The 27932-nt window shown below is 42.4% G+C and overlaps 1 protein-coding gene across 1 annotated transcript in view; it reads right to left on the reverse strand.

Moving 5' to 3' along the window:
* Positions 1 to 19877: 19877 nt before the first annotated feature.
* The window catches only part of HACD1 (3-hydroxyacyl-CoA dehydratase 1), an 85254-nt gene continuing 77199 nt past the window's right edge, over positions 19878 to 27932 (reverse strand). Inside the window, exons 6-7 of the mRNA XM_069729511.1 lie at positions 22743 to 22921; positions 19878 to 20305 (exon numbers count right to left, since the gene is read on the reverse strand). Coding sequence (XP_069585612.1) covers positions 20223 to 20305; positions 22743 to 22921 — 262 coding nt within the window. The 3' untranslated portion in view covers positions 19878 to 20222. The remainder of the gene's footprint in view (positions 20306 to 22742; positions 22922 to 27932) is intronic.

The following is a 27932-nucleotide window of genomic DNA, read 5'->3' on the forward strand; positions in this document are numbered from 1 at the left end:
CTTGGAGCTGAAGTCTGCAGCCACTCACTGAACGGCTGCGTACTATCAGAATTTTCCAGTGCCAAAGCCGGGAACTTGTGGGCGCGTCACCACAAGTGTGCAATTTGCTTACATGCGGTTACGTGCTGACTAGACGTGCATGGCCTTGCTTAGTACAAGTGAATTGAGTGAGACTGGACACGTCTAGTTGGAATGTGGCCTGAAGGATGCAAATTGTATACTTGTGGTCACATGGCCGCCAACTCCCGGCGCCGGCATTCACTGACCGCTAATGTTGTGATTGGCAGCAGCAAGTAAACAAAGGATGAAGGGGCTGGAATACATGGTGATGGAAATCGGTAAGTAATGCTTCTTATGACATATTAATAATAGAATCAGTGTCTGACTTGTATATTTTACTCGGCAACGCAGAGAAAACATTCTTTGGAAAGCCCTGACAAGGACTATTGGTCTCAGCTGATAAGTCTGAGTCAAGATCCCACTGACTACTCGCCATCCTAATCCCCGTGGCCAACAGGTCTTACCTCGGGGATGGGGGGGGAAACGGCAGGGTGGTGAGAAGAAAAGCCAGTTTATACTAAAAATCCAATTTTTCAAGTCATTTTGAACATTTTTGTGGCATAAAACTCTATGAAATGTTACAAAAATGGTTGTGCAAAATCTTTGTGACTTTTTTTATATGATCCCCGACAATCTCGGCCAAAGTGGGCAAAACTGGGACACGTAGCAAACGGTGACCGTTATATTTTATCATAATTTGTGTAAAAAAAAAGTGGCTAGAGTAACTTTTATGTTGGAGATGGACGCCATTTGTACGATGCTCGTGTTACTATAGCGCACCTTTTATTAAGAGTGGTGCACTAAAAGGCAGACTTCATGAATCGGGGCCATAGTCCACAGCCGGTATCTTTTCTCTGAAAAACCCAGGGGAAAATCATACATGACAGCAATGGCGCAGCCAGACTCCGACTCATGCTGCTTGCAGTTCATGCATTAGTATGATGGAAAGTTTCCTTTAAATAGCCAAAATACTTTCATGGAAAGATATTAGCCTTTTTTTAAGCATGATATGAGACAGATAGACAGATAAGATAGATAGATAGATAGATAGATAGATAGATAGATAGATAATAGATAGATAGATAGATAATAGATGGATAATAGATAGATAGATAGATAGATAGATAGATAGATAGATAGATAGATAGATAGATAGATAGATAATAGATAGATCTATAGATAGATAGATAGATGATAGATAGATAATAGATAGATAGATAATAGATAGATAGATAGATGATAGATAGATAGATAGATAGATAGATAGATAATAGATAGATAGATAGATAGATAGATAGATAATAGATAGATAGATAATAGATAGATAGATAAATAATAGAAGATAGATAGATAGATAGATAGATAGATAATAGATAGATAATAGATAGATAATAGATAGATAATAGATAGATAATAGATAGATGATAGATAATAGATAGATAGATTTATGTTGCTAATTATTTGGGTTAATAAATATGGCAAAGCTTTGTCGCTGTATCATTATGAGAATGTTATTTTTGGATCAGTCGAGCTGGAAATAGAGCGATGCCATTACTTGTATTATGAAGTGCGGTGTATAAGTAATATGTGGCTTGTAGGACATAATGGTTATTACACCGTCCTGCTGGAAGTGTAACATGTCCCAGGGTCTGGATGAATAGTCTCCAGGAGAGAGGAGGAGAATGTAATATTATTCTGCATTAGCCTGACACTGTACGTTCAATTAGGATGCATTAGGGGATTACATTTTCCCGTCGGCCTGCTCCGATGCCGCAGCATGGATGGATATTTAGTGAGCAGAGACTTTCTAACAATCGGTAATGAGCGCGGGATTTACTTCCTGTTCTTTCTTCTGTAGAGGAGCATTAGTGGCAGATGTCACGGATTTTACATCTAATCGCTATCTCCCAATTTGTCTAACATCCGTGATTCACTGATCTGGCATCTCACTCATTAAATTGTCATTTCTGGCCTTTGGGGGTTGATGATAAAGATTTATTAATATTTTAGGTGGATCCAGGAAGGAGTTAATTGAGATTCTGTGTTTCTAATGAGCTTTTCTCGTTTACAAAACGTGCTGTCAAATACCTTATTAGAGAATTCTGAGGAAATAAAGGGGCGTCCAACAAGCAGAACGGCTACAAAGAGCGTGTCTCACTCTGGAGGACCCAGCATCTGCAGGTGTGAACTGTATGAACTGTGTAATTCCTCCTTTCCCCTGCGGGTGTGCTGTAGGGGATTTGAGTTTCTGCTGAGTTCCATGAAAATTATAGGGGATCACTAGGAGTCAATGACACAACCTGATAAAATCTTATTTTTGGCAAACCGTCCTGCCAACAACCCCTTTAATTGAAACTCTGTGCGCCTACACTGTGTGAGCTTATGTATATACTGTATATATATGTGTAAAATAACATGTTAAAATGATCAAACTCTAACCACTGATGATAAAGGGATTTACTAGAATAGAAATAGCTGATTTCCTAGAAATAGTGCCACTCTTGTGCATTGCCTGTGTCTGGTATTGCAGCTTATACGCATCCAGGTCTTGGCTGTATATACAGATGTAGTAGGTGCTATAGCGGTTTTACAGCCTTTTTATATTGTTGCATTGTGTATTGTTAGTTTATGTATTGTTATATAGTTGACTTATCCTTAGAATAGGTCATTAGTACCACACTGGTGGGGGTCTGATGCCACACTGGTGGGGGTCTGATGCCACACTGGTGGGGGTCTGACGCCACACTGGTGGGGGTCTGATGCCACACTGGTGGGGGTCTGATGCCACACTGGTGGGGGTCTGATGCCACACTGGTGGGGGTCTGATGCCACACTGGTGGGGGTCTGACGCCACACTGGTGGGGGTCTGATGCCACACTGGTGGGGGTCTGATGCCACACTGGTGGGGGTCTGATGCCACACTGGTGGGGGTCTGATGCGACACTGGTGGGGGTCTGGCGCCACACTGGTGGGGGTCTGATGCCACACTGGTGGGGGTCTGATGCCACACTGGTGGGGGTCTGATGCCACACTGGTGGGGGTCTGATGCCACACTGGTGGGGGTCTGGCGCCACACTGGTGGGGGTCTGATGCCACACTGGTGGGGGTCTGATGCCGCACTGGTGGGGTCTGATGCCACACTGGTGGGGGTCTGGCGCCACACTGGTGGGGGTCTGATGCCACACTGGTGGGGGTCTGATGCCACACTGGTGGGGGTCCGACGCCACACTGGTGGGGGGTCTGACGCCCGGCACCGATCAGCTGTTTTCAGCTTTCCCTACAACCGGATTTAGAGTACAGTGATCAGCACAGCGCCATACACTGTGTAATGGCCATTCTTGGGTACTGCAGCTCAGTTCCCATTCACAGGTATGGACTCTTAAATGTTTTGTGCAGTGCACACCAACAAGTCACGTGTTGTTGAGCTGTAATGATTTCATAAGGTGAATTTAGACATTTTATACACTGTGCCTTTTTGTGGCGCTACTGATTGATTTTAACTTGTTAACAACAGATGCATTCCAAAGCAATACATTGAGTTCTATGCAAATTAGTGGGCTGCACCTGACACTTTATAGTTAAAATCAATCAGTAGTGCTACCAAAAGTCGCAATGTAGCCCAGACCTTAAAAGGAATCACTCAGTGGGATCAACCTTTTTAAGCCATCTATATGGGCATGCAGGTCAAAGTTTTTCTTAGTATGCAACTGAGCTGTTAAGATCTATGGGCCGGACATAGATCTCCCCGAGAATCTGCCTCCAGAGCTTATTGTAAATGAAAGGGGCATTACCAGTGTGAGTCATGTACTGACTGACAGTCTGCTTTCCTGATCTACATGACTCACACTGGTAATGCCTCCTTTCATTTACAATAGTCTCTGGAGGCAGATTCTCGGGGAGATCTATGTCCGGCCCATAGATCTGAACAGCTAGGAATGCACAGGAGCAAGAACAAAATAAAAACAACGCAACATTTACACCAGGTAAAAAAATGCTTATGGCACGTAACAGGTCCTTTTTAAGTTAGTTAATGGTTAATGATATACAAAATTACGCTGGTTCGAAAACAATTTTTGGTGCCAAATTATCAATTTTTGTTTAAATAAATTGCCCTGTGATTTGTGGACAGATATTAATATTGACATCAATGGCCAGCTTCAGAAGGTGCCGCTCATTGTAGCTTTCACTTTTTTTTTTGGAGTAGAAACTAGGAATAGAGAGTAAAAGGTAGGTTTTCCCTGCAAAAAAAAAAAAGATAAAAACATATGGATCCTATGAGACAATCATGGTGGATGTAACCGGCTTCAGAACAGAATTATAGGTATAGAGCAGTGTTCCCCAACTCCGATCCTCAAGAGCCACCAACAGGTCATGTTTTGAGGTTTTCCTTAGTATTGCACAGGTCAATGAATGCTTGCCTGTGCAAGTGATGCAATTATCACCTGTGCAATACTAAGGAAATCCTGAAAACATGACCTGTTGGTGGCTCTTGAGGACCGGACTTGGGGAACACTGGAATAGAGCTAGACACTGGGGATCCATAAAAGTATATGGCTGCTTATTACGGCTCCATACCAGCGCGACCATGTGCAGGAGGGCTTAGATCGAAAGCAATCGGTTATGTTTCTTCATAGACCCAGTGCTAGCAATTCCCATTTCAGATTTCAGTGTGAAAGTTTCAAAATTATTGACTCAAAATCAGCCGATATAACAAAGGATGGTGTCTCCAGTTCACATGCCCATGGGAGTGAATGATGTCAAAGTATTAACTCCAGTAGTAAAAAAAATACAAAACTCACTAAATTCTACTTATTATTATAATAATAATTTCAGTAAATAAATAAAATTATGAAATGACTGTTTGAAGTTCTTGAAATTGCACTTTTTTTCTAAGTTTTATGTTAATCTATGTAATAATAATAATAGGTATTTATTCATTTTACTATTACAACTGTTACAATTACTATCTATTATATATTAATATTTTATTTATAAATTAATAATTATTTATTATGATTTTTTCATGTTTTAAATAAATACTACAACTTACAATTACTATTTATTTCATCTTAATATTGAGAATTTAAATTAATATTTATTATTATTATTATTATTATTATTTGTTCAATTTTTGAAATACTACAACTGTTACAAATACTATATATCAATATTCAATAAATTACTATTTATTATTATTTATTCATTTTTTTAAATGACTACTACAACTGTTACAATTACTATTTATTATATATTAATATTTAATATATAAATTAACACTTATTATTTTTATTATTTATTCATTTCTTAAATAAACACTACAACTGTTACAATGACTATTTATTATATATGAATATCTAAGGTATAAATTAGTGTTATTTATTATTTATTCTTTTTTAATCATTACAACCATTACAATTAATATTTATATATTTTTAAATAAGTTTGTATATCATTTTTGATTAAAACATTGATTAAATTTATTTTATTAAATTAACCAGCTTAATAAAAATGAATTTAATCAAGGTGTTAGTCAGAAACTATGTACTAATGTATTTTAAAAATGTAAATCGTAATTGCGACAGTTGTAGTATTAAAAAAAATCAATAATAATAAATAATAAATATTAACCCCTTCATGACCTTGGGATTTTCCGTGATCGTTTTTCGCTCCCCTTCTTCCCAGAGCCATAACTTATTTATTTTTCTGTCAATTTGGCCATGTGAGGGCTTATTTTTTGTGAAACAAGTTGTACTTTTGAACGACATCATTGGTTTTAGCAATGTACTAGAAAATGGGAAAAAAATTCCAAGTGCGGTGAAATTGCAAAAAAGTGCAATCCCACACTTGTTTTTTATTTGGCTTTTTTGCTAGGTTCACTAAATGCTAAAACTGACCTGACATTGTGATCCTCCAGGGCAGTACGAGTTCATAGACACCTAACATGTCTAGGTTATTTTTATCTAAGTGCTGAACAAAAATTTGAAACGTTGCTAAAAAAAAAAAATTGCGCCATTTTCCGATACCCGTAGCGTCTCCATTTTTCATGATCTGGGGTTGGTTGAGGGCTTATTTTTTGCGTGCCGTGCTGGCGTTTTTAATGATACCAATTTGGTGCAGATACGTTCTTTTGATCGCCCGTTATTGCATTTTAATGCAATGTCGCGGCGACCAAAAAAAACGTAATTTTGGCATTTCAAATTTTTTTCTCTCTGCGCCGTTTAGCGATCAGGTTAATCTTTTTTTTATTGATAGATCGGGCGATTCTGAGCGCGACGGTACCAAATATGTGTAGGTTTGATTTTTTTTTTTACTGATTTATTTTGAATGGGGTGAAAGGGGGGTGATTTAAACTTTTATATTTTTTTTATTTTTTTCACTTTTTTTAACTTTTTTTTTTAACTTTTGCCATGCTTCAATAGCCTCCATGGGAGGCTAGAAGCAGGCACAACGCGATCGCCTCTGCTACATTGCAGCGATCATCAGATCGCTGCTATGTAGCTGAATTACAGGTGTGCTGTGAGCGCCGACCACAGGGGGGCGCTCACAGCAGGCCAAGATCAGTAACCATAGAGGTCTCAAGGACCTCTATGGTTACTCTGCAGAAGCATCACTGACCCCCGATCATGTGACGGGGGTCGGCGATGCGCTCATTTCCGGCTGGATGGCTGGAGGCGCTGGTTAAATGCCGCTGTCAGCGTTTGACAGCGGCATTTAACTAGTTAATAGCGGCGGGTGAATCGCGATTTCACCCGCTGCTATTGTGGGCACATGTCAGCTGTTCAAAACAGCTGACATGTCCCGGCTTTGATGCGAGCTCACCGCCGGAGCCCACATCAAAGCAGGGGATCTGACCTCGGACGTACTATCCCGTCTGAGGTCAGAAAGGGGTTTTGTATATAATAAATATTAGTATATAATGCATAGTAATTGTAACATTTGTCATATTTATTTTAAAACAATAATGTATTATATAGATTAATAACAAAACTTTGCACAAAAAAAAGTGCAATTTTTAAATACGGTACCTTCAAATTGTAATTTCAGCATTTAATTTATTTACTGAAATGATCATATTAATAATAAGTAGAATTCAGTGAATTTTGTAGGTTTTTTTTATTATTGGTTTTAATACTTTGAAATCATTCACTCCAGCGGGAATTGGAACTGGAGACACCAACATTTTTTTCACATCTGCTGATTTATAATAATAATAATAATAATAATTTTATTTATATAGCGCCAACATATTCCGCAGCGCTTTACAAATTATAGAGGGGACTTGTACAGACAATAAACATTACAGCATAACAGAAATACAGTTCAAAACAGATACCAGGAGGAATGAGGGCCCTGCTCGCAAGCTTACAAACTATGAGGAAAAGGGGAGACACGAAAGGTGGATGGTAACAATTGCTTTAGTTATTCGGACCAGCTATAGTGTAAGGCTCAGGTGTTCATGTAAAGCTGCATGAACCAGTTACCTGCCTAAGTATGTAGCAGTACAGACACAGAGGGCTAATACTGCATAAAGTGTATGAGAACATGATGCGAGGAACCTTTTTTTTTTTTTTTTTTTTTTATTATAAATAGGCCACACAGGGATCGTTAGGTTAATGCATTGAGGCGGTAGGCCAGTCTGAACAAATGAGTTTTTAGGGCACGCTTAAAACTGTGGGGATTGGGGATTAATCGTATTAACCTAGGTAGTGCATTCCAAAGAATCGGCGCAGCACGTGTAAAGTCTTGGAGACGGGAGTGGGAGGTTCTGATTATTGAGGATGCTAACCTGAGGTCATTAGCGGAGCGGAGGGCACGGGTAGGGTGGTAGACTGATACCAGGGAGGAGATGTAAGGTGGTGCTGAGCCATGGAGTGCTTTGTGGATGAGGGTAGTAGTTTTGTACTGGATTCTGGAGTGGATGGGTAGCCAGTGTAATGACTGGCACAGGGTAGAGGCATCGGTGTAACGGTTGGTGAGGAATATGATCCTGGCTGCAGCATTCAGCACAGATTGGAGCGGGGAGAGTTTTGCAAGAGGGAGACCGATTAGTAGAGAGTTACAATAGTCCAGACGAGAATGAATAAGTGAAACAGTCAGAGTTTTTGCAGAGTCGAAATTAAGAAAAGGGCGAATTCTAGAAATGTTTTTGAGATGCAGGTAAGAAGAGCGAGCCAGTGATCGGATGTAGGGGGTGAATGAAAGGTCAGAATCAAGGATGACCCCAAGGCAGCGTGCATGTTGCTTTGGAGTAATGGTGGAACCGCACACGGAGATGGCAATGTCAGGCAAAGGTAGGTTAGTAGAGGGAGAGAACACGAGGAGTTCAGTTTTTGACAGGTTTAGTTTCAGATAGAGGGAGGACATGATGTTAGAGACAGCGGTAAGACAATCACTGGTGTTTTCTAAAAAGGTCGGTGTGATATCGGGAGCAGAAGTGTATAATTGGGTGTCGTCAGCATAGAGATGGTACTGGAAACCAAATCTACTGATTGTTTGTCCAATAGGGGCAGTATACAACGAGAAGAGTAGGGGGCCTAGGACTGATCCTTGAGGAACCCCAACAGTAAGGGGAAGGTGAGAGGAGGAGGAACCAGCAAAACATACAGTGAAGGATCGGTCAGAGAGATAGGAGGAGAACCAGGAGAGAACGGTGTCCTTGAGGCCGATGGAGCGGAGCATAGTGAGGAGGAGCTGATGATCCACAGTGTCAAATGCTGCAGAGAGATCCAAGAGAATTAGCATGGAGTAGTGACCATTAGATTTAGCTGTTAGTAGGTCATTAGAGACTTTAATGAGGGCAGTTTCAGTAGAGTGTAAAGAGCGGAAGCCAGATTGAAGAGGGTCGAGAAGAGAGTTATCTGAGAGATAGCGGGTAAGACGGGAGTGGACCAGGCGTTCGAGGAGTTTAGAGATGAAGGGAAGATTAGAGACAGGTCTATAATTAGCGGCACAGTTTTGATCGAGGGATGGTTTTTTAAGTAATGGATGTATGATGGCATGCTTAAATGAGGAGGGAAAAATACCGGAAGTGAGGGAAAGGTTGAATATTTTTGTTAGGTGAGAGGTGATAGCCGGGGAAAGGGACTGGAGGAGATGTGACGGAATGGGGTCACTGGTGCAAGTGGTCGGGCGCGAAGATGCAAGGAGCCTGCTTACTTCTTCTTCTGTAACTGCTTCAAAGTCAGAGAGTGAACTAGATGCAGTGGGGGAGGGAGGACAGTGCATGGTATGAAGAGATTGGGAGATGATTTCCTGTCGAATGTGGTCAATTTTTTCTTTGAAGTAATTGGCCAGATCGTCAGCACGGAGATCCGTGGTTGGGGCCTGCTCTCTTGGGTTGAGTAGGGACTGGAACGTGTCAAAGAGACGTTTAGGGTTATTGGACAGGGAGGTGATGAGGGTGTTGAAGTAGGTTTGTTTGGAGAGGTGAAGGGCAGAATTGTATGTCTTTAGCATGAACTTATAATGGATGAAATCTTCGGGTAGATTAGATTTTCTCCACAGACGTTCTGCGCACCTGGAGCACCGCTGCAGGAAACGTGTTTGCAGCGTGTGCCACGGTTGTTGCCGTCTGTGCCGAGTTGTTTTATGTATAGGAGGAGCAGCTTCATCTAGTAGCTTCATGCTACTAGTGGCACAATTTATAGTCAATAATCTTTATTAACCTGGAATAAATTGATTTTTATTAATTAACCATTAATACAATCAATCATATTTCCAGAAATAAGTTGACTACAGAGATATTGAATATAAGAAATGATGTAAAAAATCAATAAAACAGATTTGTCTATTTTTGGTTTTGTTTTGTTTTACACTTTATTTTCTTTTTCCCCATAATGGTGATTTAATATTATATTGTTTTTGTGTTTTTTTTCGACACAAATATATTTGCACTTATGGTTGGCATTGTACTTGGCCTATTCTGCTCCTACAGGTTCGAACAAGAGAAATCTCAGGCTCCAGGTTTACTTCAAAGGGAAGGCAGGTAATTACTGGGGGGATTCATAAGGCTGCCGTCACACGGTCAGTATTTGGTCAGTATTTTACATCAGTATTTGTAGCCAAAACCAGGAGTGGAACAATCAGAGGAAATGTATAATAGAAACATGTCACCACTTCTGCATTTATCACCCACTCCTGGTTTTGGCTACAAATACTGATGTAAAATACTGACCAAATACTGAACGTGTGACGGCAGCCTAAGTCTGCAGTCACACAGAGTGACTGCAGACTTATCGATTTGGACTGGACAATGCCAAAGGATTAATTATTGCACTAGTGGCACAATGAATCATTTAAAATCTATTATATAAACACTAATAAATAATGTTATTACTAAATAAAAAAAAATATTAGCGCCAAAAAAGAAACCATAGCAGAGAGGTAGATGATGCAGCTGCTGTGAGCACCTTGAGCGAGGAGGCCTAGACCAGATTAACTGGTAAGAGAACATGTACAAACATCCCTTGTCCTCCAGTCCTACAAGTAAGGCCAGTCTCACACATCCAGATAATTCCGGTACCGGAAAAATCGGTACCGGAATTATCCGTGTCCGTGTGCCCGTGCGTTTCTGTGGCACATCAGTGTGGTACACGTGTGCCGCCCGTGTGCCCACTGGGTACCACACGCACCGTGCAGGAGACAGCGCTAAAGTTTAGCGCTGTCCCCTGCATCTGGTGCTGAAGCCGCCATTCATATCTTCCCTGCAGCAGCGTTTTCTGTAGAGAAGATATGAATAATCGTGTTTAAAATAAAGATCCATGTCCCCATCCCCCTCCCACCCCCTGTGCGCCCCCCCACTGTTATTAAAATACTCACCTGGCTCCCTCGCTGGCTGGCGCTGCTTCCTGTCCTGGCCGCACCTTCTACTGTATGAGCGGTCACGTGGGGCCGCTCATTTACAGTAATGAATATGCAGCTCCACCCCTATGGGAGGGGAGGCGCACAGGGGGTGGGAGGGGGATGGGGACATGGATCTTTATATTAAACACGATTATTCATATCTTCTCTACAACAAACGCTGCTGCAGAGAAGATATCAATGGCGGCTTCAGCACCAGTGGGGGGGACAGCGCTTACAGTAGCGCTGTCTCCTGCACGGCACATGGACTGCACATGGACAGTGTCCGTGTGCGGTACGTGTTTTACACGGACCCATTGACTTTAATGGGTCCATGTAATCCGTGCGCTCCCACGAACACTGACATGTCTCCGTGTTTGGCACACGGAGACATGGTCCGCAAAAAATCAATGACATCTGCACAGATGCATTGATTTTAATGTGTGTATGTGTGTCAGTGTCTCCGGTACGTGAGGAAACTGTCACCTCACATACCGGAGCCACTGACGTGTGAAACCGGCCTAAGGGTGTGGGGAATTATCCAAAAAATCATAGAAAGGAGACGTAAGCAGCAAGCTATACTGTACTTGGTACTTGTTTATATATGTTTTTAAAATTTTCATATCACTGTTTAAAAAAAACCTAAAAACTTGCAGTTTCTACACTAGCAACTAAGCCCGATATTAGGTCCAATAGTAGAGAAAACACACATCCGCACTGCTCAAAGGTCCAACTCAGTGACCGTATTATAATATCGGTCTAGCACCACAGAAAGTGATACTGGCTGTATGAATCCTTTACACCTGAATCAACGGGGTGCTGCTGCCAGGAAAAATGTGTGCAGAATCCAAATGGCAAAAAAGAAAAAGTAGGCGCGCACTTACCCTGTTGCGGTGAATATCACTTTATTAGGACATATAAACAAACGGATAGCAGGGAGGGATAGGGTCAGCCACGGACAACGATCGTTTCGTGCTCTACGGCACTTCAACGGGTCCTAATGCTGAGTGGAACAGGAAGGAGTTTTATAGACCCATCTGGATCCCAGACTCCTCCCCCTGGACTCCAAACATAAACAGTGTTACATTTAAAACAAAATGGTATTAAAAACAACAATAATAAAATAGCACATGCTGAGAACTACAAATAAACCGAATACAGCTTTTAGAAACCAAGATTGAGACACTTTTATAAGAAAACCGACATGTCGACTTTGTCATTTAAACCAGATGGTCCTGCTGCGTCTGCGCGCAGGATCCATCTGGCTTCTCTGCGCAGCAGGAGGCGGCGCAAATCCCCTCCTCCCTCAGGCAACGAGACCCGCTCCAAACCCGCAAATCTTAGTACTTGGGCATCTCCTGCATGGCAAGTGTGTAGATGGTCTATTAACCTTGGAGCTCCATTCCCTGTTCTAATGGAGTAAAAATGCTCCCTAATCCGAACAAACAGTGGGCGGAAGGTTTTGCCAATATAGAAGCGTCTGCACGGACAAAAAAGAACATAGACGACATGGGTAGTCCTGCAAGAAATAAAGTCCCGTACAGTGTGCTGGATATGACCTACTCTATTTCTATTACCTGTATGATGGTACTTGCAGAAGTTGCAACCCCCGCATGTGAAGTTGCCTTTAGGGATACTATCTGTGAGCCAATTATTTTTGGTAGTGACAAAGCGGTTGCGGACTATGCTGTCTCTAATGTTTGTACTGCGACGGCTAGCAAAGAGAGGTCCCCTATCTATTATTTCTTTGAGTTCAGTATCTTGACGTAAAATACACCAATTTTTACTTATGACGGTTCTGATGTGGTTGTCAAGAAGGCCAAACTTAAAACTGAAGACAAACTTTCATGCCATGCAGGAGATGCCCAAGTACTAAGATTTGCGGGTTTGGAGCGGGTCTCGTTCTCAGCATGTGCTATTATATTATTGTTGTTTTTAATACCATTTTGTTTGTTTTAAATGTAACACTGTTTATGTTTGGAGTCCAGGGGGAGGAGTCTGGGATCCAGATGGGTCTATAAAACTCCTTCCTGTTCCACTCAGCATTAGGACCCGTTGAAGTGCCGTAGAGCACGAAACGATCGTTGTCCGTGGCTGACCCTATCCCTCCCTGCTATCCGTTTGTTTATATGTCCTAATAAAGTGATATTCACCGCAACAGGGTAAGTGCGCGCCTACTTTTTCTTTTTTGCCATTTGGTTTAAGCCCGATATTAGACTCACGCTTCCTATTCTGTATAAGAGACTTTTCAGCAGTCTCATTATCATCACAGACAGGATTGAAATGGAAGTAAACACCCTCTAAATACGTACATAATAAAGGATGAACCAATCACAATAGCTGATGTCACAGCTCACCTCCGCCTCCTCCCTGCATAGTGATCTTAGATTGGATCACGCTTCTATATAGACAACTGGGCCTGATTCAGTTTGTTGCTGCTAATGTCAATGAGCTGTGATGTGTTTGCAATGATAATGAGATTGAGGAAAAGTCTTTTGCATGCCTAATTGCAAAAAAAAAAAAAAAGTTCAATATAATGATATGAAAAAATAAATAAACATATTATAAAAATATTTGTTTTTTTTAAATACATTTAACATAAAAACCTAATTTAAATATTAGATCATTTTCTGATGACACATTCCCACTTACTAGAACCTTTAGAGTGCCCCTTTTTAATCTTTGCTATGAGTTTCTTTCACGTTTTTGCACACCCCTCATTATTACCATGTGGATTTTTTATCATTGTTCGAGGCTCCAGTATTAATATGTCGATCACATGTCACAGTTACAATCGGTACATTTAACAGAGTTTCATTTTTACAACAAATTTCTGAGCTTCCCCTACTTTTTACAGAGATGGTAAAAGAAGACAATGTGCAGATGACCCCACTGATTCATGTGCCCGGTTGTGTAAGATTTCGGTGGCACCAACATTCTTAATTATTGATGATCCCATTCATCTACTTCTTTGACCTGTGCTCTCCCCAACCTGTTGGTCATCCCTCTGTATCTATGGGCCAGGTGTCTGGCTGAAGTAGGGGAGCAGCACTGGCTGGGGCTGTGGTGATGGTGGGAGCAGGTCATCAGTGAGGGGCACCATGGTATTGAAGCTTTGACACACATGGGTGGAGGATGTGTAGGGTTCCGGTGAAGCTGTGGACCAACGCTCTGGAAAGTCTTGGGACACTGTAGCGATTGTGGAAATGCAGGACCTGAACCTGCGCAGAGGTTATGTAGCAGGGTGGGCAGAAGTGGGCCCCTGGATGTAGACACCAGCTTTTTAGGGTGACGACGTCTTCCCTGGACAGTTGTCATCTTGAAATATTTATAGTGTGATATTAATACCAGAACACATTATATATGAGCAAATTCATACCTACAAATATCTGATTTGGTAAAATCTGTAAGCTCCGCATGGGCAGGGCCTCTCCTTTTCGTACCAGTAAGTCATTGTTAGTTTTTTCACCGTATTTTGTATATTGCATGTAATCACTTCTCATGTACCGCACCCTGGAATCAATGGGGCACTAAAAATAAATTATAGTAATAAAAAAGGTTTTTTCAGTTTGGGAAAACGACTGTCCCCCCCCGGCAAACTGTCCTTTTCTCACCTTTCCTGAGTGCAACACGTTCAGCCGCTGCTCCCAGGGCCTATTATTGCTTGAAGATCTGATGTCACATCAACAGCGCTGCAGCCAATCAGTGAGCTCAACTTATGCCATCAACTTGGGCACAGCTGCTGAGCTCACTGATCGTCTGCAGCACTGTTCATGAGACGTCGGCGCTGCAAACAATAACAGACACAAGGACCATTGCAACAATTGTAAAAATTGTGGTTACAGAGAATGCGACTGAGAACAGGTCCATGCTGGAAGGCGGCCTGCACATTCAGCTGAAATGTAATGCTGAGCAGAGACCCGTCGGCTCCCTGTGCTACCACACATGTTGCCGGTGAATCAGGGGCCAGTAGCAGATGTCATAATGGCCACCGTGGTCAGCACATGTCAATCACTTCATGAGCTGCCTGTGGCTGGAATGGCGAAGTCACCTGCCAGCCTCTACACCAGCTATGGAAGACAGAGCGGGGGAAGGTAAGGAGAAAAAATCTGTTGGAAAAAAAAGCAGAACGAAGAACGTTATTACTGGAAGGGGTCCAGGATGATGGACATTATTACTGGAAGAGGCTCGGGATGGGGGACATTATATCAGGAAGTGACCCAGGATGGGGGACGTTATTACAGGAAGAGGCTCAGGATGGGGGACATTATATCAGGAAGTGACCCAGGATGGGGGACGTTATTACAGGAAGAGGCTCAGGATGGGGACATTATATCAGGAAGTGACCCAGGATGGGGGACTATTATGATCCGGTGACCTTGGAGCCGCATGGAACTTTCTCTGAGCTGGTGGAACCTGTACTGACCGCAAATCCTGAACTTAACACGGCAACTAGAAGTAGCCGTGGGGTGTGCCTAACAAATCCTAGACACCTCAACACAGCCGAAGGACTAAATACCCCTATAGATGGAAATAGGAAATCTACCTTGCCTCAGAGCAGAACCCCAAAGGATAGGCAGCCCCCCACAAATATTGACTGTGAGTAGTAGAGGAAAAGACACACGCAGGCAGGAAACAGGATTTAGCAAAAGAGGCCACTCTAGCTAAAATAGGAAAGGATAAGACAGAATACTAAGCGGTCAGTATTAAAACCCTTCCAAAAATATCCACAGCAGAAAATACAAAAAAATCCACCATCTAACTAAAGATGTGGAGCGTATATCTGCAACTCCAGAGAATCCAACAAGACTGAGAAAACACTGACACAATCTAAGCTGGACAAGAGAAAACAAATGAATAGCACAGAATTATTAAGCACACAGCATGTGTGCCACAGAAACAAGAACCAGACACTTATCTTTTCTGAATTGGCAGCAAGGCAGGAGGAACCAGACAAAGATCCAAAACCTCCCAGAACTATGGACAACTGGCAAGGACTAATGAATCCTGCACACCTAAATATCCCAGTCAGAACTGCAATCAGCAGATACACCTGGCCAGGACTGCAACTCAGGGACAACTGCATTCCCACCTACAACTACTGGAGGGAACCCAAAAGCATAATTCACAACAGTACCCCCCCCCCCTTGAGGAGGGGTCACCGAATCCTCACCAGGGCCCCCAGGACGATCAGGACGAGCCAGATGAAAGGCACGGACCAAATAAGCAGCATGGACATCAGAGGCAAAAACCCAAGAATTATCCTCCTGGCCATAACCCTTCCATTTGACAAGGTACTGAAGCCTCCGCCTCGAAAAACGAGAATCCAAAATCTTCTCAACCACATACTCCAACTCTCCATCAACCAACACACGGACCGGAGGATCAACAGAGGGAACAACGGGCACCACATATTTCCGCAATAAAGATCTATGGAAGACATTATGGATAGCAAAAGAAGCCAGAAGCGCCAATCGAAAAGACACCGGATTAATAATCTCAGCAATCTTATAAGGACCAATAAACCGAGGCTTAAACTTAGGGGAAGAAACCTTCATAGGAACATGACGGGAAGACAACCAGACCAGATCCCCAACCCGAAGCCGGGAACCAACACACCGACGACGGTTAGCAAAACGTTGAGCCTCCTCCTGAGACAACACCAAATTGTCCACCACATGAGCCCAAATCTGCTGCAACCTGTCAACCACAGAATCCACACCAGGACAGTCAGAAGGCTCAACCTGCCCAGAAGAAAAACGAGGATGAAAACCAAAATTACAAAAGAAAGGCGAAACCAAAGTAGCCGAACTAGCCCGATTATTAAGGGCAAACTCGGCCAATGGCAAGAAGGCCACCCAATCATCCTGATCAGCAGACACAAAGCATCTCAAATAAGTCTCCAAAGTCTGATTAGTTCGCTCGGTCTGGCCATTTGTCTGAGGATGAAATGCAGAAGAAAAAGACAAATCAATGCCCAGCCTAGCACAAAAGGCCCGCCAAAACCTAGAAACAAACTGGGAACCTCTGTCGGACACAATATTCTCCGGAATACTATGCAAACGAACCACATGCTGAAAAAACAACGGAACCAAATCTGAAGAGGAAGGCAATTTAGGCAAAGGCACCAAATGAACCATCTTAGAGAACCGGTCACAAACAACCCAGATAACAGACATCTTCTGGGAAACCGGAAGATCAGAAATAAAATCCATAGAAATATGCGTCCAGGGCCTCTCAGGGACTGGCAATGGCAAAAGCAACCCACTAGCACGGGAACAACAAGGCTTGGCCCGCGCACAAGTCCCACAGGACTGCACAAAAGAACGCACATCACGTGACAAATAAGGCCACCAAAAGGACCTACCAACCAAATCTCTGGTACCAAAAATACCAGGATGACCAGCCAACACGGAACAGTGAACCTCAGAAATCACTCTACTAGTCCATCTGTCAGGAACAAACAGTTTCCCCACTGGACAGCAGTCAGGCCTGTCAGCCTGAAATTCCTGAAGAACCCGTCGTAAATCAGGGGAAATGGCAGAAAGGACCACCCCTTCTTTCAGAATGCCGACCGGTTCAAGGACCTCAGGAGAATCAGGCAAAAAACTCCTAGAGAGTGCATCAGCCTTAATATTCTTAGAACCCGGAAGATACGAAACTACGAAATCAAAACGGGAAAAAAACAAGGACCATCGAGCCTGTCTGGGATTCAGCCGTTTGGCAGACTCGAGGTAAATCAGATTCTTATGATCGGTCAAGACCACAATACGGTGCTTAGCTCCCTCAAGCCAATGTCGCCACTCCTCAAACGCCCACTTCATAGCCAACAACTCCCGATTGCCGACATCATAATCGCGTTCAGCAGGCGAAAACTTATGAGAAAAGAAGGCACACGTTTTCATCAAGGAACCAACAGGATCCCTCTGAGACAAAACGGCCCCTGCCCCAATCTCAGAAGCGTCAATCTCAACCTGAAACGGAAGAGAAATATCCGGTTGGCGCAACACCGGAGCAGAAGTAAATCGGCGTTTAAGCTCCTGAAAGGCAGAGACAGCCGCAGAGGACCAATTCGCCACATCAGCGCCTTTCTTCGTCAAATCGGTCAAGGGTTTAACCACGCTAGAGAAGTTAGCAATGAAACAGGCGATAAAAATTAGCAAAACCCAAAAATTTCTGAAGGCTCTTCACGGATGTGGGTTGAATCCAATCATGAATGGCCTGAACCTTAGCCGGATCCATCTCCATAGATGAGGGAGAAAAAATGAAGCCCAAAAAAGAAACCTTCTGCACCCCAAAGAGACACTTAGACCCCTTCAGAAACAAAGCATTGTCACGAAGGATCTGAAAAACCATCCTGACCTGTTGCACATGAGACTCCCAATCATCAGAAAAAATCAAAATATCGTCCAAATATACAATCAAGAATTTATCAAGATAAGTCCGGAAGATATCATGCATGAAGGACTGAAAAACAGATGGAGCATTAGTGAGCCCGAATGGCATCACAAGATATTCAAAATGACCTTCGGGCGTATTAAACGCAGTTTTCCATTCATCACCCTGCTTAATACGAACAAGATTATATGCCCCCCGAAGGTCAATCTTAGTAAACCAACTAGCCCCCTTAATTCTAGCAAACAAATCAGAAAGCAAAGGTAAAGGGTATTGAAACTTGACCGTGATCTTATTCAAGAGGCGATAATCAATACAGGGTCTCAAGGAGCCATCCTTCTTAGCAACAAAAAAAATCCCGCTCCCAACGGTGAAGAAGATGGCCAAATATGCCCTTTCGCCAAAGACTCCTTAATATAATTCCACATGGCGGTATGTTCAGGCACAGACAGGTTGAAAAGTCGGCCTTTAGGAAACTTACAGCCTGGAATCAAGTCAATAGCACAATCACAGTCCCTGTGCGGTGGAAGGGAACTGGACTTGGGCTCATCGAATACATCCTGAAAATCAGACAAAAACTTAGGAATTTCAGAAGAGAAAGAAGAGGAGATTGACATCAAAGGAACATCATTATGAACCCCCTGACAACCCCAACTAGTCACAGACATGGACTTCCAATCCAACACAGGATTATGTACCTGCAACCACGGAAAACCCAGCATGATAGCATCATGCAAATTATGCAACACCAGAAATCGACAATCTTCCTGATGGGCTGGCGCCATGCGCATGGTTACCTGTGTCCAAAACTGGGGCTTATTTTTAGCCAAAGGTGTAGCATCAATGCCCCTTAAAGAAATAGGGTTCTGCAAAGGCTGCAAGGAAAAACCACAACGCCTGGCAAATTCAAAGTCCATTAAGTTCAAGGCGGCGCCTGAATCCACAAACGCCATGACAGAAAATGATGACAATGAGCAGATCAAGGACACAGATAACAGAAATTTAGGTTGTACAGTACTGATGGTAAATGAACTGGCGATCCTCTTTGTCCGCTTAGGGCAGACAGAAATGACATGAGAAGCATCGCTAGAACACTACAAGGGGCCATACATGCTGTTGGGTGCCCAAGTCCAAATTTCACACCAGGGCCCATCAGACTCTAGTTATGGGGAACAGTGGAGGAAACTCAGTGCTTGACCCAGGGATGGTGAGTAAAGCACAGTTTGTTTTGAAAAATGAACTGCAGCCAGAAAATGGTGGTTTTGTGAAATTGGAAAACTCCCTTAAGTACTGCCTCCAGAACCATCACAAGACAGACCAAAACTATACTGAAAAGCCCACTTTTGCTTGGGATTTACATGAATTTGTCACTTTTATGAACTATGGTTATAGCTAGTACAAAGGTAACAGTGGCACCTGGGCTTTGGGACCAGATGGACCACATTAGTCATGGGGTAAAATAAATGGTACATAAGGGGCCCCGTTACAGATTGTTGCACCTCTGTACGGATATATATGACATGCGGTGAGTGCACAGTAGAACTTACAAGACACAACTGTAGAAAAATCCTGGCTATGGTGAATAAAGGGAGAAATTTCACTTTTTATATTTGCTGAGATGTGGTCAATACAGATATACAGTACAAAAATAAAGATTTGTTTCAAATCTTTGTTGCTTCACTTTTTTTGTGCTTTCTCTCTATAAAAAGGTCACAATGCACCTTGTATACTCGTTGCAGCATGAGTCAGTGTCGGTCTCGATATGAACCAATAAAAAAGAAGAGTACAGGACAGAATGTGAGATCGGAAGACTGGAGTCGCACGAGGTTATCCAGGATCTTAAACCAACAGGCCCTGCGCCGCCTGTTGACTCTGGAAAGCAACGACTGGTTGTGAGAAGAGAGTCCTGTAGATTGTGCTCTTGGGGATCAATCGTCCTTTTCAACAAAGACTTCTCCATGCAGAACTTTTCTTCTTTGACGAAGCATGTGAAAATACAACTGGGGAAACACTGGAATGAAAAATGTAAAAAAAAATTGTCATTTTATTTGTGTCGAAAATTGTGAAAAAAAAAAAAAGTGAAGCTATGCTAACATTGACAATCAGTTTTTATGGAACATCATAGTACATATGAAAAAGGAAGCAACTTTACAAAATGTTTTCACTAGAAATGTCTTGCCTTCTTGTTTGTACAGCTCCTATGCAAACCTATGTGTCTCCATGGTAACAGACTACAAACAAACCCTGTGTAGTTGCATGCTGCAATGATATTTCCTTCCATCTGTTTGCTACTATTTCCAAAAAATATATTCAGCAAGTATATACAATTAAATGGGTTGTCTATGACTTTGATATTGATGGTCTATGCTTACAAAAAGTCATACTGTATATATATTAGATAGTAAGGGGTCCACGACCCAGTACCCATAAAGATCAGGTTATCCCCAATTGGGGCTGAGCTGTCACTACTCCTTGTATAGAGCCGTGGTCTGGCTCCTTATCTTTCATGCTGCCATGGATCTTGATGACATATGATTGATATCAATATCTTAGCCCTGAGCAACTCCATTAAATGAGAGAAGGAAGGTAGAATAGCTGTAGATAAAGATTATATAAGGTTTGTTTATAGTCTGTTACCATGGAGATAAATTGTTTTGCCTTGGCGCTACAGGCCTCACTTATCAAAACTGACTAAAAGAAAACCTGTCATTGTCGCCCATAGCAACCAATCAGTGGTTAGCTTTCATTTTATTAAAAGCTCTGGAAAAATGAAAGCTGCGCTGTGATTCGTTACCATGGACAACAAAGACAGATTTTCTTTCAGGCAGTTTTAAAAATGCAGTTTTTAAGGACGAGTTCAGACAGGCGTATTTCATGGGACCGGCTTGTTGAAAGGTCTCTCGATCCGAATTTACAGCCTCATGGACACGTATGAGGCTGAAAGTTTCGGTCGAAAAAAACGGCGGTCAGTCCAAGCATTGAAGTCCGTATACGGACCATGAAATGTGCCCGTATAAACCTGGACTAATGAAGACTATTGGAAATAGTGAATCATTTTAAAACAATACAAAAAAGGCTGATATAACCTTTAACCCCTTAACCTGCAACATAGATTTTTTTGTCAAAATTTGCTGAGGGCTGTATGGAGCTGGCTCAAACGTGGCAGATGCCAACATGTCACATAGCAAGCGTCAGTCTATAACAGCAGAGACTGGAATTAGCTCTGATCGCTGCTGTTAACTATTTACATGCTGCTGTCAACCACTGACATGAACTGACACTGTCGGGCACATGCTCCCGTGGTCTCCCCGAGATCGTGTCACTGCCATCTCAGTCCCCCGGTGAGGTTGGGAAGATCTGCAATTACACTATATACTGCAGTACCACAATATTCAACTGTATAAGTGATCATTGTGATCACTGGTAACGGGGTCTAAAAAAATAGGTACAAATTGAAAAACAAGTTTTACAAATTAAAAATAAGTTCAAATCACCCTCCTTTTCCCATTCAAAAATAAAGAAATAAAAAATTGAAAAGAAAAATAAACGCATCTCGTATTGTCGTGTCCGATAAAGTCCGAGCTATTAAAGTATAAAGCTATTTAGTCTGTATGTTAAAAACAGGAAAAAAAAACTATTAAAACACCAGAATTGCCATTTTTCGGTCACCGCAATAAAAAAAAAGATAAAAAGCAAAAATAAAGTCCTATGCGTCCCATAGTCGTATCAATAAAAACGCCAGTTCAGCGTGAAAAAAGGAAAATAAAAAAGTTACTGGTCCCTGAAAATGGCGACACAAACAAAACTTTATTTTAAAGGCTCTAATGTTTTTAATCGTGTAAAAAATATAGAAAAAAACATAAGTTTTGGTATCGCTGTAATCGTACTCAGCTGGAGAATCATATTTCCAGGTACATTTTACCGCACAGTGAATGCCGGGAAAAAAAAAGTGGAATTGAGTATTTTTTTCACCATTTAAACCCACTTGGAACTTTTTCCCTGTTTCTTAGCACATTTTATGGTAAAAGTGAATGGTGTCATTCAAAACAACTACAACTCGACCTGCAGAAAACAAGCCTTTATAAAAAAAAGTCACGGCTCTTGGAATAACGGAAGGGGAACAAAAAAACGAAAACGTCAAAATGAAAGCTGGCTGCGTCATGAAGGGGTTAATGTGGCATCTAATAATCCAGGATGTCTGATCATCTGCCTTTCATTTCCGACATAGGACAGTGAGCCAGAGATAATTCCCAGTCCCAGGGACAAGCTGATCTCAGGGGTCCCAGCTGTTTTTTTCCCTCTGCATTTAGCTGGCAGAGCGCAGCGTAAATGAAAATGAAGCATGTCCAAATGGCTGATAACATAAAGCAATAGTTGACTACGCTTAATTTAATTATACTTAAAAATCTCACATTTTTTAAGACAGGTCAGGTTTTGGAGTGACTTACGTGGTACGTAAAAACACATGACGGCGATGAGAAAGTAGTAGTAGTCGAACGACACGTTGTACTTGTTTGGAAGCCGCAGCGAGTACATGGCCGTCTTCCGCACATACGGTAAAGCAGCATAAATTGTTAAGAGTTCACCAGCTACGCCGAGAGGATACAATACAATAAATAAATTATACCTGCGGTGGGAAAATGAAGCAGAGAAGACCATTAGAGCCGACTACATCCCACATAATAGTCATGAGAGCGCGCGCAGGACACATGCAGAGTTATGCACAGGAAGCCATTCTTTTCCATTTCCATTCATACATTGCACTTCAGTCAAAGCCGCTCATTGATTTTGCTTCAGATTCCATTTGTTCCATGGTCTCCTATTATAGTCGTGGTGGGATTGTGACCGAAGAGCGATCACGCATCGTTAGTCTACGATGTACAACACATGTACCAAGATGGCAACATTTCTAGTTTTCCCTTCGCAGCTTCCTAGAGACGTCGGCATCAGAGAAAACCGCTGCAGCTGTCAGTATTTGGGTGGAGAAAAGGGTCCTTAAACACGGTGCCCTCGTCTCCATTTTCTGGCATATTTGTAGAGTCACTTTTCCCAAAAATGTACAATCATAGAATGTTAGAGTTGAAAGGGACCTCCAAGGTCAATGCAGGACTCACTAAACCATCTCAGACAGATGTCTGTCCAGCCTCTGTTTGAAGACTTCCATTGAAGGAGAACTCACCACCTCTCGTGGCAGCCTGTTCCACTCATCGATCGCCCTCACTGTCAAAAATTTTTTTCTAATATCTAATCTGTATCTTCTCCCTTTCAGTTTCATTCCATTCCATCACCCTGAAGCTGATGTTTGGGGTCAACGTCATCACTGGTTCTACCTTTCTCTGCAGGTCAGAAAGGAGTGGGGAATTCGGGTGCTGTGAGCCCCTGAAGACACCAGGGGTTACGGCGGGGATGGTGGACATATAGACAATGGTATGGTAATCGCTCTTGACAAGAGCTGGGGGTGCCGGGCAATAAAAGGGCAAATGCTCCCACTGCAAGGCTGTAGTAACATCATTGTTGGCTCTACTATGTGTCCTTCCTTACACAATCGTTTTAGCTCAAAATAACCCAAGAGCCATGTGTGCCTGTCAAAAGCTATTAAAAGAGTGCTCCGAAATGAATATTGATTTTCATCCTAATTGTCTATTTATTTTCATATACATAATAGTTTTTCTAAAATGGTTTAATTAAAAAGTCTCTACTTTCCCTTCTCTAACTGCTTTATTTTTTTTTCACCTATTTCCGATTTGAAGATTATTTGTTTGAGAATCCCCAGTGCCTGCTAAGATACTCAAACTAGCTGTCATCAGGGGGCAGATGCTGCGGTCACTTCCACAGCCTGTGTTCTCTCCCGGAGATGAAGCATCATCAGTGACATCTGTTTTAGGGTTGGACTAGACACTGCTCTACTGAGAATGCACAGATGGTCAGTTCCTATGGATGCTCAATATACGTTTCCTTCCTACTGTGCAGTATTCCTCTCAATGCACATTGACAGTGCGCTCCCTCGTCGGCTCTAATTAGTGACAAGCCAGTAAGAAAGCGCACTGTCAGTTCACATTGTAAGAAGAGAACGCGATGAGCAGAGATCAGCCTCGCCCTCTTAAGTGACATCACTGAGCATATACTGGAATTGAAAAAGCAGAAATAGGTAAAACATATCAAATAAAGCACTTAGATTAGAGAGTAGTGATGAGCGAACCCATGAATGTTTGGGTCCCGTGGGTTCGGCCAAACAGTTCAAAAAAGTTCGGTTTGGGTACCAGAACAGCACCTGAACCCGAACCCCATTGACTTGAACGAGTAACCGAACCCCATTCAGATGAATGAGGAGCCCTAACAACCATTGTTTGCCATGCGGACATTTGCTTGAGAGCTCGGCAAACACTGCCTCTAATCGGGGATGAGATCATTACTGCCGGTCAGTGTGCTGTGACTCCCATGCTGTCAGATTACAGCGTGAGCTTGCAGCTGTGATAGGAGGCAAAAAGTTTACCTCCCGTGAAAGGTGTCGGCTGATAGGACTACTACTAGGAGAATTCATCAGCCGTCTCCTGCAATATATATACCGTAAATACATTTTAAAAAACCTGGTGTGGTTTCCCCTTTATTTTTGATAACCAGCCAAGCAAAACTGACAGCTACGGGCTGCAGCACTCAGCTGTCAGCTTTATCATGGCTGGTTATCAAGAATAGAGGGGTCTCCATGCCATTTTTACAGGGCTCTTCCCACTTGCCCACAAATATTATCCCCACTTATTACCACCACAGGGCAAGTGAAAAGGGCCAGGCAAAGCGCCAGAATTGGCATGTTTAATATATGCGCCTTTTTTGGGGCAGAGGCATGCTAATATTTTTTAGGCTGGGGGGACACAATATCCCTGGTCCCTTACCAGCCTGAGAATACCAGTCTCCAGCTGTCTGCTTTAGCATGGCTGGTTGTCAAAAACAGGGGGATCCCATGCCTTTTTTAAATTATTTATTTAAAATAATAAGAAGTGTGAGGACTTCTCTATTCTTGATAACCAGCCATGATAAAACTGACAATTGAGGGTTGCAGACCACAGCTATCAGTTTTGCCATGCTGGTTGTAAAAATAGAAGAGACCCCAAGAGATCCCATCAGCCGGCACCTGCCCTCACTGAAATTAGTGACAGCAGGCATAGACTGATGGGAGTAGTTTTCTCTCATCAGCCAACGCCTATGACTGGAGGTAAACTTTTTTAACGCCGGTCACAGCTGCTGGCTCACATTGTGATCTGACAGTGTGGGAGCCACAGTTCTCTGACAGGTGGTAATAATCTTACCTCTGATCAGAGCCACCGATGTTTGTCACGCTGTCATGTACCCAATGTTCGAGGTGGCGAACCCGAACAGTAACATGAACTTCCCAGAGAAGTCCGGATTCGGGGTTCATGCCCGAACAGTAGGTGTTCGATATGGACCCCGAACTTTACTGTTCGGGTTCACCCATCTCTATTAGAGACAGTAGAGTAGTGACTTTTTAATTAAATCATATTAGAAAAATTATTATATTATTAAAATAAATAGAGAGACATTAATGAAGAAAATAAATATGTAGTTTCGGACGACCCTTTTAAAGCTATATGTACCTCTCAGGAGTAGATTATGCTAAGTCTATCAGGAGTTATTTATGCTTATATGTATCTGTAAGGCGTTATTTCTTCTATATGTGTCTATAAGGAGTTACTTCTGCTATATCTTTCTGTCACAAGTTATTTGTTCTATATGTGTCTGTCGGTATTTATTTTGTGTATGTCATTTATTATATACACTACTTGTGTCTAAGGCTACTTTCACACTAGCCTCGGATTCGGCCCGTCGCATTGCGTCGGGCCGAGATTCCGACGCTAGCGTTTGATGCGCCGCACAACGGGTGCAGCGGATGCATTTCTTCGGTGCATCCCCTGCCCCATTGTGAGGTGCGGGGAGGTGGGGGCGGAGTTCCGGCCGCGCATGCGTGGTCGGAAAAAGCGGTCCGTTGGCAGCAAAAAACATTACATTTAACGTTTTTTGCTCCCGGCGGTCCGCCACAACACGGCGCAACCGTCGCATGACGGTTGCGACGTGTGTCAATACGTTGCAATGCGTCGGTAATGTTACTCTATGGGGCAAAAACGCATCCTGCAAACAACTTTGCAGGATGCGTTTTTTCCCCTAAACGACGCATTGCGACGTATTGAAAACAACGCAAGTGTGAAAGTAGCCTAACAAGAGTTATTTATGCTATATGTGCCTCTCCGGATTAGTATTGATGCTATAGTTCCATGTGTTAGAATGTATCCAATTTGTCTAATGACAAATTGGAGTTTCTTGAAGAAATTTGTGAAAAGGTAAAGATATTGGAAAAAAATCAATATTAGAAAATCGCGTTTTAAAGTTTTTAGATCTATTTTACCTCGAAGGGAAAATGTGTTCCGAGTGGACATCCCCTTTAAAGAGAACGCAAGGGAACAAGAGACAAGAATCTGCAGAGCTTTGAGAAAAGTACCTGATGGCAATTTTCACATAAAATCTATAATCTTGTCAGTTCCAATCGTAACAGAACGAAGATGAAAACATTTCACTTTTCCTGCAGAGCCATTATGCGGACATGTCTCCGGCCCCCCGGTGGATTGCGCTTTACCTCACAGTGAATGATAAGACAGATTTAGAATATAGGTCAGCATTTCTCAGCTTGCATTTTGTTATTAGAGGAAGACGGAAATCTCTCTCCTAAATCGGAGGCACTCAGTTATAAAAGGTTCTCTAATTCTTTCCTTAAAGGGGGAATTATCTAGCCATGGTCAATAATTTTAAGCTCTTGGGTCCTAATTTATAACACTTGCCTGTGCCACTACTTTCTATCTTTATGACTCGTAATTACCCCCTGTTATATGCAGTGACTGATAACACACATATCAAAAATGTCAGAAGAGGTGTTGATATAGGATTTTCAGAAGGGCCGGACTGCCCATCTGGAAATTCTTGCAAATATGAGGTGGGCCGGTCCTCTTCAGTATCTACGTCCTCAGGCAGCCACCGGCTCCCTGCTCCGCTAGTCAGGCCGGCAGCTTGACAGAGACATTAGGCAGCACTATGACATCACGCCAGGTGAGTATAATATTTTAGTATTTTTTAACCCCTTTTCTTGGCCTTTTGTTTTTTATGCTTCTGGATCTTTTTGAGGCTTTTGAATCAAATTTTATTTGTGACACATTGAATCTGCTTACCGTTACTGATAAGAGCAAATCTTCCAAAAAAAAGCAAATTTTGGGAGATTTGCTCATTGCTAGAGACTATAGGATTATTTGGTAACTTTGTACTTTGTAAATTTTACATGTATACCATAACCCACAATAGCATGAACATATTTGCCAGGGCTGAATTTCAGTCCCATTCCTGCATTGGTTGCCGTCACACCCGCGATCTGGTGCCTCCTAGGCTACAATTTAAAGAAATCATTAGTATAATTATACAGGGCACCTCTCTCAGATTGTCCAGATGGCTCAAGAAAAAGAGGGTAGATCTTCCAACCTCCTGGAGGAGCTCTGCCAGGAGGGTTCAGGAGCCAGGGAAGACAAAGAGAGCATGGCCATATTTACGTATTGCGAGCGCTTTTACCTCCCATACCTAAAAAT

The sequence above is a fragment of the Ranitomeya imitator genome, chromosome 6 (assembly GCF_032444005.1).
Source record: "Ranitomeya imitator isolate aRanImi1 chromosome 6, aRanImi1.pri, whole genome shotgun sequence".
NCBI classification, from domain to species: Eukaryota; Metazoa; Chordata; class Amphibia; order Anura; family Dendrobatidae; genus Ranitomeya; species Ranitomeya imitator.